The sequence below is a fragment of the Impatiens glandulifera genome, chromosome 6 (assembly GCF_907164915.1).
Source record: "Impatiens glandulifera chromosome 6, dImpGla2.1, whole genome shotgun sequence".
Lineage (NCBI taxonomy): Eukaryota > Viridiplantae > Streptophyta > Magnoliopsida > Ericales > Balsaminaceae > Impatiens > Impatiens glandulifera.
This window is the reverse complement of record NC_061867.1, coordinates 50,824,834-50,837,724: the sequence shown is the minus strand read 5'-3', so window position 1 is coordinate 50,837,724 and position 12,891 is coordinate 50,824,834. Positions and strand designations below refer to the sequence as shown.

The 12,891-nt window shown below is 30.0% G+C and overlaps 1 protein-coding gene across 1 annotated transcript; it reads left to right on the top strand.

The window, feature by feature from the left end:
* The first annotated feature begins 6,105 nt into the window (after positions 1-6,105).
* On the top strand, positions 6,106-9,905 carry LOC124943794 (subtilisin-like protease SBT4.3). The gene is made up of 9 exons (XM_047484266.1): positions 6,106-6,165; positions 6,837-6,931; positions 7,286-7,377; positions 7,481-7,727; positions 7,798-8,290; positions 8,413-8,504; positions 8,583-8,925; positions 9,054-9,273; positions 9,367-9,905. Exons 1-9 carry the CDS (start codon positions 6,106-6,108, stop codon positions 9,903-9,905), a joined length of 2,181 nt encoding a protein of 726 aa, XP_047340222.1.
* Positions 9,906-12,891: the final 2,986 nt, after the last annotated feature.

Sequence of the window (12,891 nt, the reverse complement as noted above, 5' to 3'; positions counted from 1 at the left end):
ACAAACCCAATAAACTCTAATTGACAATTGTAGAGCTTATTATAAGTGTAGGCTCCATAACTTAATAATCACCCACTTGGAGACTAACTTCATCATCTCTCGATCGATAACAACTTTCCATTCAATGTCTTAAAGAAGAAAACCAACTTTCCATTCAAGTTTCTCATTTGTCACAGCTTTCGTCAGTATATCAGCTAGATTCTCACTCCCGGGAATCTTCCCAAGAACTAATATTCCATCTTCTAAAGCTGACCGGATGAAATGATAACGAACTTGTATATGCTTTGTCCTTCCATGATAAACGGAATTCTTTGCCAAATAAATGACACTCTGACTGTCGCATCGCAACACACTTTCCTTGTAGTCTTGACCCAATTCTCGCAAAAAGGGTTGTATCAAATCATCTCCTTAACAGGCTCTGTCACAATAACATACTCTGCCTCACAACTAGAGAGAGCAACAATCTTCTACAATTTTGAAACTCAACTGATTGTAGTATCTCTTAGAGTATAATTGTACAATGTTGTGTTCTCCCTACTATCAATATCACCACCATTGTTAGCATCAACATATCCTTCAAACCCATATTAGACTTTCGAAAACAAAAAGCGAGACACATATTTCCTCTTAAGTATCGTAGTATCCACTTTACTAGTTCTCAATGTTGTCTACCCGGGTTACTAATGAATCTTCTAACAACTCCCATTGTATATGATATGTCTGGTCTTGTGCAAACCATCGCATAAATAATGCAACCAATGACATAGGCATACGGAACAGTGTCCATGTAATTTTTCTCCTCCTCTGTTGAAGGCGATTGATCTTTAGATAGTCTGAAGTGACTAGCTAAGGGGGAAGTAACTGGTTTTACATCATACAAGTTGAACCTGCTAAGAACTTTCTTCAAATATTCTTCTTGTCAAAGCTTGAGAACTTCTCCATCCCTGAAAATTCTCATCCCAATGATTTGTTTTGCAGCTCTTAAATCATTCATTGCAAACTTTTCAGACAACTCTTTCTTGAGATTGTTAATCTCATACAAGCTTGCTTCAACAATCAACATGTCATCAACGTAGAGGAGCAGAATAATGTACGATTTATCAAACTTCTTGATATAGAAGCAATGATCAGCTTCACACCTTAGAAATTGTTACTTTTCATGAAGCTATCGAACTTCTTATACCATTACCTTAGAGTCTGTTTCAAACCATATAGACTCTTCTGAAGCTTACACACAAACTCATCTTTTCCTTTAATTTCAAATCCTTCTAGTTGTCGCGTGTAAATTTCTTCATCAAAATCACCATGAAGAAAAATAGTTTTGACATTCATTTGTTGAAGATAAATGTCTTCTTTCACAATCAAATTCAAAATAGTTATGATTGTCATCAATTTAACTATTGGAGAGAAGATCTCATTGTAGTCAATACCTTCTTTCTGTTGAAATCCTTTCACAATCAATCTTACCTTGTACCTACCTCATGGTTTTATCATGTTCTTCTTTAATCCTAAAGATCCATTTGTTGTAACTGCTTTCTTTGTCTTTGGTAGCTTAGTGAGATCCCAAGTCTGATTCAACATCAAAGAGTCCATCTCATTTTCCATTGCAGACTGCCACTTAACCGATTCATTAGATTGTATTGCTTCCTCAAAGCATTCAGGTTCACCTCTATCTGTCAACAAGATATAGTTCAAAGATGAAGACCATCTCTCGACTAGTTTTCGATTCCTTGACAATCTTCTTAACTGTATAATCGGTGTTTGCTGATTTGTCTCTAGGGCCACGTTCTCAACGATTTTATCTTCAACAACACACTAGTCTTCTTCGACAGTCGGTATATATTTAGCTGAAAATTCTCTCAAATCGGTCGTACTAGTCTTTTCTAACTTGGAATCATCATCTGATGTCTTCCTAACACAATTTTTATAGAGACTATGTTCATTGAAGATAACATTTCTACTACGAATGATCTTCCGATTTTGATTATCCCCAAAACGATAACCAAACTCGATATCACCATAACCAATAAAAAACATTTGTTAGACTTTGGATCAAGCTTACTCTTATCACATTCATTAATATGAACATATGATAAACAACCAAATATTTTCAAATAAGAAATGTTTACCTTTTTATTGCTCTAGACTTCTTCAGGAATTCTGAATTCAAGAGAAATAGAGGGTTCCATGTTTATCAAGTAGGCATCAATATTGATAGTTTCTTCCTAGAAGGTTTTAGGCAGCCCTACATGTAATCTCATTCTTCTAGCACGTTCGTTCAATGTTCGATTCATCCGTTCAGCTACTCCATTCTATTAGGCGTTCGAGTAACAGTCTTCACCATACTGATCTCATTTACATCACAATATATTCTTTGAAACCTGAATTGATGTACTCGCCTCCGTCGTCGGATCTCAAGCATTTAACCTTCTGATTTATTTCATTTTCAACCAAAGTCTTCCCCTTTTTGAAAATAACAAATACTTCAGACTTGTGCTTCATAAAATCTACCTATACCTTTCTTGTCGAATCATCTACAAACGTCACGTAGTATTATGATCCGCCAATAGAAGAAACAAGTGCAGGTCCCCACACATCAGTGTGTACCAACTCTAGTCTTTCTTTCTTGAGCTCCTTCCTAATCTTTAAGAAACTCACCCGTTTCTGTCTTCCAAGAATGCAGTTTTCACATATATAACTGATGTTCAATAGACTTCAATTCTAGAATCTGTCCATTCTTCAAAAGAATTTTCATCCATTTTTCGCTCATATGGCCCAACCTGCAATGTCAGAACTCATTGTTCTTCGAGTCATCAACTACAAAAGCAATTGTTTCTCTTGCAAGTTGAAGTAGTGTATAACGTTCCAGTTTTGTGACCTCGAGCAACAACTACTGCTCCTTTAGTCACCTTCCACGCACTATTTCCACTACTGAAATTGTGACCTTCTTCATCAAGTTGTGTAACATAAATCAGATTGCGCATTAAACCTAGAATGTGTCTCACTTTATTAATCTTCCAAACAGAATCATTGCCATCTTCAATTTGATGTCCCCTATGCCAAGAATATTTAGTGGCTCACCATCTACGAGATAAACTTTACCACAGTTTCCAGCCACATAATTCTCCATTAATTTTTTGTGGGCAGTGGTGTGGAAAGACGCTCCCAAGTCCAAAACTCATAAATCTATCGGGCTATCAACAGACATAAGTAACTCATTAATGACAGTTTCTGTAACAACGTTGGCTGTATCATTTTTATCATCGCCGTTTCTCTTCGGTGCTTTGCAGTTCCTCTTCAAATGACCATGTTTACCAAAATTCTAGTACTCAAATGTCCGCCCAGACTTGAATTGACTCATCCTGCTCCTCGACATAGATATGCTCTTACCTCGGTTGAAATTTCTATCATTACCTCTCCCCTTGTTTTCTATATTCATAGTAGAATCTTTGAACGTTTCACCAGAATAAATTTTACGAGCCTCTTCAGAAATAATACGATCTCTAACTTCAACAAATTTCAGTTTAGAATTTCCAACGGAATTACTAATTGTTTCCCTCATAGGTTTTAACTATTTGATAGAGATGCTAACAAAATTAGGGCACTAACTTCGTCCCAAAAATCAATCTCAACAGATAGCAATTGATTCACAATTGTATTGAATTCATTCAAATGAGTAGTGACAAAAGTATCATCAACCATTCTTAAGTAAAATAGTCTTTCATTAAGTGTACATTATTGTTAGCATATGGTTTCTCATACTTATCATAAAGAGCTTTCATCAGACCCATGGTGGTCTTCTCCTTTGCTATATTGTGAGCAACCGTCTTGGCTAGCGTCAGTCAGACAATTCTTAAAACCTGTCTATCAAGGAGTTTCCATTCAACTTCATTCATCAACTCTATTTTCTCACCCAAAGGACATTAATTTTTTACCATAGAGATAATCTTCAATCTGCATCCTCTAGAAGGCATAATTTGTCCCATCGAATCTTTCAATCCCATGTCCTATACTGTTCTCGCTTGCCATCGTTTCCAATGTTCAGATGTAGCCTAGAAGCTTTGATACTAGTTGTTAGGATTTGTATCTCCCGAATCATACCTGCTTGAAACGATCTATAAAAACGCAAGAAAGAAGAACACAAGAATACACATATTTATAGTGGTTCACTTAAATTGAGTTACATCCACTTCAGCCGCCACCAGATTTCACTATGAAGAAGAAGAATGAATACAGAGTTTTTGCCTCACCTTTTATCTCTCTAAAATTATGTCTTGTATATGTAAACCCTTAATAATCACATATTTATTGAGTAAATATTCAAGTACTAAAACTTAAATAACTCTTGGCCAGACTCAAACCCAAAATCAAATACAAATCCAATAAACTCTAATTGACAATTGTAGAGTTTATTATAAATGTAGACTCTATAACTCAACATTCTGAAACTTCTAAGTCAATCCAAGTGAAACCAAAATTGTAGAATTTATAAGGTTGATTGATCTTGCTCTTTCTATTCTTTGTTGTTATTTGTCAAGATTGTTGTGTGATTTTGATGGAAATGATTAGACTCTAGTTTGGTTATATCTAGAGTGAAATCTTATTTGTAACCCTTTTGATGATAGTGGATTGTTAAGTGGCTTGTTCAGGTCCTGTGATTTTTATTCTCGATTTGAAGATAGATTTTTCCACGCTAAAATTTGTTTTATATGGTCGATTCAATTTCATTATGTTTTGCTATGAAAATGTTTTGTTTTGAAGAATCCATTTTTAAATCAGAACCCGCTCAAGACCAGACCCACGAGTAAAACACTTGTGCCAAGCGCCTGTTGACTGCTTTGAGCCCGTGTTGACCTTGCATGGTTGGCACCTCCCGACTTCCGGTGGCAGGCTGCAGTTTTCGGCCGCCCATGTGGTTGTCCTTAAATGACGACTTCATATTTGCCCCCAAAATTATGTTTCCTTCATTTATTTATATAATAACTAGTTTTGGAGTTAATTTAAAATTTTGCGACATATAATAATTCATTTGGAATCCGACTTTTAAGATAGATTCAAAATTAATTATTATTAATTATTATAACAAAGTCTTATAAAAATATTTTTTAAATAATTTTGAGGCTCAAAACATTTTAAATTTTTATAATTGGAGAGTAAAAAAATTATTAATTCCGTATAACAAGACCTTATAAGAATTTTGAAATTTGATTTAGTAAATCTAGAAAATTTATTATTACTTAATCCAGTATTATAAGAGTTCTTGTATCTTTGTTCAATAATGTAAGACATTACAAATTACAAATTCTTACAAAATTACAAATTAAAGATTCAAGATGTATCCCATCTTATAATTTTATTTATTTATTTTTGTAATAAAATAAAATAAACTAAATGTCATTTATTAAATACAAATTTACTTGTTAATTTTTCCGATAAATTAAATATTATAATTTGGGTTATATACAAATATTTAAATTCAACTACTTTATTCATTTTATTTTCCATTTATTTAAAAATTTATAGTTAGACTATACATTATTGATTTAGATTAAATATATAGAATTAACCCAATTCACACCCCCTTGCTTATAAAAGAAAAGATAGAGTTACATAAAAATTAAAGAAAAATAATATACTTAATAGGATCGATCTCAAACAAATGCAAAATAATGAAGGAAATGAAAATTTATCCCATTTTTTTTTTATTAGTATAAGAGAACAAAATTAGACATTATTTATGTACAGAGTAAGACTTCTTCTAAAATTTAAGAATAAAAATATCAATTAATTCTTATATTTTTGCTTACATTTATTTAATAATTACAAAATTATATTTCAAACAATTATTATATATTATTAATATTTTAAAACTAAATTTAATAGGAAATTTTTATTTAATATAAAAAATTGTTTGAAACTGATATCATATTTAAACTTGATTTCTTAAATTAATTATTTAAATTTATCAAAAAAAAAAATAGAATTAATCCAATAATTCAAAATGCCTTGATTAAAAAAAGTGAAAAATCACGTCAATAAGGTAACATAAATGGAAAATAATTAAAGAAAAATAATATATGTAATATCTCAAACAGATGCAAAATAATGGAGGAAATGAAAAATTATCCTTTTGTATCAGATTGGGTAGAAGATCCACTGCACAAGGTAATTTAAAATCAAATTAAATTGTGGGACAAATTTGTACATTTATTTTTATAAAATCTCTATATTGGTTTATTTATAAAATATTGATTACTAAAGAAATTTTTAATTATATAGAAAGATAAATTCCTAGTTCAATTTATACCATTATGGTTTAAAAAATTCAATAAAATAATAATTAACTTTATTTTATTTAATTAATTTGGAAAATAAGTAAATGTATTAGTATATATATTGATTAGGAGTTTTCTAATCAAAGAAAAATCATTATTATAAAATTTAAATTTTATTTTAGTAATATCATTAATTATTAATAATAATTTTTTATTATTAGTAAAATCATTTTGTAATAAAAAAAGTAAAGACAAATGATTAATTTCCATACAAGATTAATTGTCCATTATTTAAATGATTTAAAGTAAATTGACATTATATTACTTGAAACTCATAAAAAAAGATTTATATCATGACGAGATCGACCGAGTATTTGTTTTACATTGTGAAAACACTTTTTATTTTTTCATTGGTCGATACATCTTTTGAATCTACTGAGGAGCAAAGAAATGTATACATTCCTCTTTGTTTCTTTCATATATTATCGTGGACACAAATTAATATATGATTTGTATTTTTTTTATTACAAAAATAATAAGATTTTTGTTTGATTTTTTTAGGTACACATCATTTATATGGGAAGCCTTCCAGAAGGAGAATACTTAGCTCGTTCCAACCATATAAGCATGCTCCAAGATATAGGCCATAACAAAATGTATGTTGTATGTGATTAATATATTGCGTTTTGTAGTTAGTTTTTATAACGTGTACTATCTAGATTGTGTTAATTGAAATTATTCTTTATATATATTTAAGAATTGAGATGTTTTGATTTGTTTGACAATTTTTGAAGAATGTTATTAAGTAAATATTTTTAGATATGATTATTTTATATATTAAACAAAAGAAATATTTATTAATTATATTATAATCCTAAGAAACATGTATGTAAACTCATATATCTTACCCAAATAGATAAATCTTTGCTAGGTTTATTAATATGCCTATAAAACATTAATTTTAATTAAATTTAACTCACATGTTCCCTTTATATATAACATTGTAACAGGACTTCGGAAAAAACATTAATAAGAAGTTATACGAGAAGTTTTAATGGTTTTGTTGCGAATCTCAATTCACGTGAAGTATTAAAGTTGAAAGGTGCATATTTTATAATTGAGAAAATAATATAAATATTTAAATGCTATTATATATCTATATACATGTATCAACTTATTACTTTTTATTTCTATCATACATACAGCTACAAAAGGTGTTGTATCTATTTTCAAAAGACAACAATTGCAACTTCAGACCACAAGATCTTGGGATTATATTGGTTTGTCACTAAATGTTTCGCGAAATCCAATTATTGAGAGTGATATTATAATTGGACACTTTGACGGCGGTGTAACACCCGAGTCACATAGTTTTTCGGATCACGGTTTAAGCCCTGTACCTACAAAATGGAAAGGTGTCTGTGATGGTGGAAAAGACTTCGTCTGTAACAGGTACTCTCTACTTTAGTTAAATATAAGGTTTTGTAATCATGAATTGATTGTTTTTTTTTGTGTAATATAGAAAGATAATTGGAGCGAGGGCCTACGACATAGATGATAAGTCCGCAAGGGATGAGAGTGGACATGGGACTCATACGGCCTCTACGGCTGCGGGAAGGGTATTGGGAAACACTAGTTTTTTTGGGATAGCAAACGGAACTGCTAGAGGAGGAGTCCCATCGGCAAGGATTGCTGTGTATAAAGTGTGTAGAGCCTTTTGTTTTAATGATTATGTGTTGGCTGCCTTTGATGATGCAATTGCAGACAATGTTAACATTATTACCATTTCTATTGGTGGTAATGTTCGATACCCAAAGTTGAGTAACGATGCGATTGCTATTGGATCATTTCATGCAATAGAAAAGGGTATTTTAACTGTAAAATCTGCGGGAAATGAAGGAAAATTCGGTTTCGGAAAGACAGACAGCTTTGCGCCATGGGTTTTCACAGTAGCCGCAAGTACCGACAGAACAGTAAAAAACAAACTTATCCTTGAAAATGGTAAAACACTCATGGTACGTAAGTAGTATATATATATATTAGTGAAAATGTGTTGTGGTAAAACATTTATAATATTTATTATAACTAAATGTGAGATATTTATTAATATGTTTTGATGATTGATTGATTGATTCAGAGTACTACCGTGAATGCTTTTGAAATGCAAAACAACACAAATTTGTTGTATGGAAGAAGTGTCGGCCTTAGATGCAATGAATCAAGTGCCATGTAATTATTAAATTTCACATTTATATTATTATTGATATAAATATATATAAATGCTTCTTTCTTAAATCTGGATAATAGGCAATGCACGCCCGATTGTGTAGATCCTCACTTGGTGAAGGGAAAAATCATAATATGCGATTCTTTGGAAACATCATTTGTTTCGGCTATTTCAACTGCAGAAAGTGTCGGTGCAAGCGGGGTTGTTCTTCGAACAAATGAAACATCAGAATATGGTTCAATTGTAGCCCTACCCACTGCGATATTGGATGACTCTGACTTTCTGTATCTTACATCTTACCTCAATTCCAAAACGGTGCACTTGGGGCGCATAACGAAGAGTGAGATGGTTGAGAATAATACGCCTTTAATCGCTTCTTATTCGAGCAGAGGACCTAATAGAATTTTTCCACAAATTTTGAAGGTATATATAATTAATTATACAATAATTCGCTTGTTGATTATTAATGTTACAACAATTCAACTCTCTTTAGTTTTATTGTGCATCTAACTAATCATATATATATAATATTGTTCTTCTATACTTTATAGCCTGATATAACCGCGCCAGGCACAAATATTTTAGCGGCATTTCTTCGATCATCGAATCCTTCGTCCTTTCCATCAGATTCTAAAACATTCAAGACTAATTACACTTTCAATACTGGAACTTCAATGGCGTGTCCACATGTTGCTGGTGCAGTAGCCTATGTGAAATCAAAACATCCTGATTGGTCTTCTTCTGCCATCAAATCTTCACTCATGACTTCTGGTAAATAATTTAAATTTAATTTGCATTTAACAAATATTAAAATGATTAATGATCGGTCATGTCTATTTGATTGAATGACTTGTTAATTTGTAGCTTGGAATATGAATTCAAATTACAATTTGGACAATGAACTTGGCCACGGAGCAGGGCATGTTGATCCAGTGAAAGCTCTAAATCCCGGGCTTGTGTATGAGACATCTATAGACGACTATTTCAAATTGTTTTGTAGTCTCGGCACAGAAGGAGATAAATTGATAAAAATGTTCAAAGGAAAAAATAAGTGTCCAAAGGGGGTTACAACATCATCTCCAAAAGATCTCAATTACCCAACAATGACTACATCGGTGCATAAGAACTCGAATTTCACCGTTACATTCTTGAGAGTTGTCACAAATGTTGGAAATAGTAACTCTACATATCACGCCGAAACCGTTACGGGTGATAGCATGGTCCATGTTAGTGTGGAGCCAAGCATCCTCTCTTTTGTTAATCTGAAAGAGAAGAAATCTTTTTTGGTGACCGTTAGTGGAAAGTGGTTAAACCAAAATCATATTTCATGTTCTTTAACCTGGTCTGACGGTACTCATAGAGTTAGAAGCCCAATTCTCTTGTATGAGTCATCATTGATTTGATTTATGTAAATGGATATATTGTTTGGATAACTTGAATAAAATTCCTTAATGAAAAGATTTATGATATATGTTTCAATTTAACAATCTTATTAATCGTGTTATTTAATATAGTCTGATATCATCGGGCCGGCCGGTTTCCTAGTTTCAACAGACAACGTTGGGATCAAAGGTTATTAACGACAGTCGGCAGAGAGTTTTCAAAGCGACGGCATGGGACAGAAAAGCCTCTTGTAAACCGAAACTAAGACAAAAACAGATGTCTTTTCTATCGGAGGATGACGACCCCTTTGCGCGTTCATCTAGCTAGAATCTTAGCAGCAGCGCAACAAGCCTGACTAGGTCGTGTGATTAAAGGAGAATAGAGGAACGGTTCACAGTTAGCCACATACTTTCCAATCGCTCGGCAAGAGATTCCTCGGTGGGAGTGGTACTGGTCAGTTGCTGATGTTGCTTCTTCTTCTGCTGCTGCTGCACCTGCACAGATTGTTGCCGTCGCCATTATCATCATCATCGTCGCGGCGACCTTTTTCTTCTTCTTCTTCAATGAATTATGAGATATGAAATTAACATATTCGAGGATGCATTTATAGAGTTATTTTCATAGCAGCCCTCCTCCTCCTCCTCCTCGGGTTCTTTTTTTACTTAAAAAATTATATTTCACTTTTAATTAACAAAAATATATATTTAATATTTTATTTTAATTATTTATTTAATTGATGAGAAGATGTCAAAAAAAAAAAGTATTGAATGCTAATTAACATTAAATTATACCCGTTTTCTTTCTTTTCTTATTTCAAACTCAATCATAAAAATAGTAAATAGTTCCATTAATACATCAAATTCATTTAATTATTCAATTATATATTTTTCATGGTAAATTGTAGTTATGCTTAACCACTTTTTTGTTTCATTCTATAATAGATTATTATAGATGTAAATATAAAATAATTTATTTCTTTCAAGAAAGAATACTATATATATATATATTCCTAATAAATAGAAAACAAATATAATACCTTTTATAGAACAAAAGAGATTTATTTAATTTTTCTTCCTGAGAATATCTGATCAGCATTTTTTTTTGTTACTACTGCTAAAAATAATAATAATAATAATAATAATGGTAAACAATTATATATTTATATAATATATATATATATATATATATATATATATATATATATATATATATCATAATTATTTTCATTTCAATATTATACATATTTATTTTGCATATATTCACTTCTCCTCCCCTTTCAACTCATGAGCATAGGCTTCCATGGCCAATGTGATCTAGCTTCCCAAAATTTTTATAAAAATAAAAAATATATTTATTAGGAATATATATATATATATATATATATATATATATATATATATATATATATATATATATATATATATATATATATATATATATATATATATATATAATTCCAAGATTTTTAATTTTAGTTCCCATTTAAGCGTTCAAATATCATATTTATTTTAATTATAATATGATCTTCAACTAAGACCGTACACCTATAAACTACAAAAATGTATATTTAATATTTTATTTAATTGATGAGAAAATATAAAAAATAATAATAATAACTAATGCTAATTAAGATTAAATTATACCCTTCCTTTTTCTTTTCGTATTTCAAACTCAATGCTAAAAATAGTAAAACAGCTCCATTAATACATCAAATTCATTTAATTATAACTGCATCTTAGGGTAAAATGTGAACAAATCAATTATACCATTTCTATCCTAACAGATGGGAAGCTTACTGCCATACTTATACTTTATTTTAAATTATTTATAATTTAATTGATTTTAATATATATGATAAATTATTAATTATTCAAATATCTTAAACAAAATAAATATATATTGATTATGGTGTCCAATTTCCAATAGACATAATGCATAAAACATATTGTTTTTAAAGAATTCTCAATTTCTTACACTAATTACTTTCTTTACAAAATAAAAAATAAACCAGTCAATGAAACTATTTTTTAACTAAGATTTTAAACAAAACAAAAATTAATGATATAAGTAGCTAGATATAGGAAAAAGTTTATAAAATATTTATCTTTTATATTGTATTATGCATATATTTATTTATTTATTTTTCATGGTAAATTGTAGTTATGCTTAACCACTTTTTTGTTTCATTATATAATAGATTATTTTATATGTAAATAAAAAATATTTTCTTTCTTTCAAGAAAGAATACTTTATATATATATATATATATATATATATATATATATATATATATATATATATATATATATATATATATATATATATATATATATATATAATTGATTAAGAGTTACCTCCCAAAACAAAATGTATTATAGTTATTACATATATAATTTAATATAATTATTTAGTTTATTCATATATCATTTTATAATTTAATTGATTATAAACTTATTATTTTTAACTCTCAACACAAATAAAAATAATAACTATTAAATATATTTTTTAAAGAAAAAAAATATCAAAAAATGATAAAAACCAATTAATCAAAATCTATTACTATATTCTTTGTTAAACTTTATATATTAGACAAAACTAAGAAGATGTCTAGATAATTTCCATGTGGTTATCAACTTAATATTCACTACCAAAATTAAATAACTAAACAATTTTTTTATTCTATCATCAAACACAACGATCACGCTCATAGACGCCTTCATCAAAAATATATTCTATTGATGAACGCTAGAAGAGGAGGAAGTCATTGTTCTTGAGCCGAAACTCAATAACAATGCCTATAATTTTCTTATGATTAAAGCTAAAATCAAATAGACTTAGTTGATTTTGAAATTGTGATTACATATGTTCAGGCGCCTTACAAATGCTTGGAGTTATGTTGGAAGCGTAAGTTGCAACAGTCACGAAAAATTTGCTTTGATAAAGAAGCTTCCGCCACACTAGGCACGGACTCAGGATTCAATGGTGGGGTGGACTTAAAATTTTTTT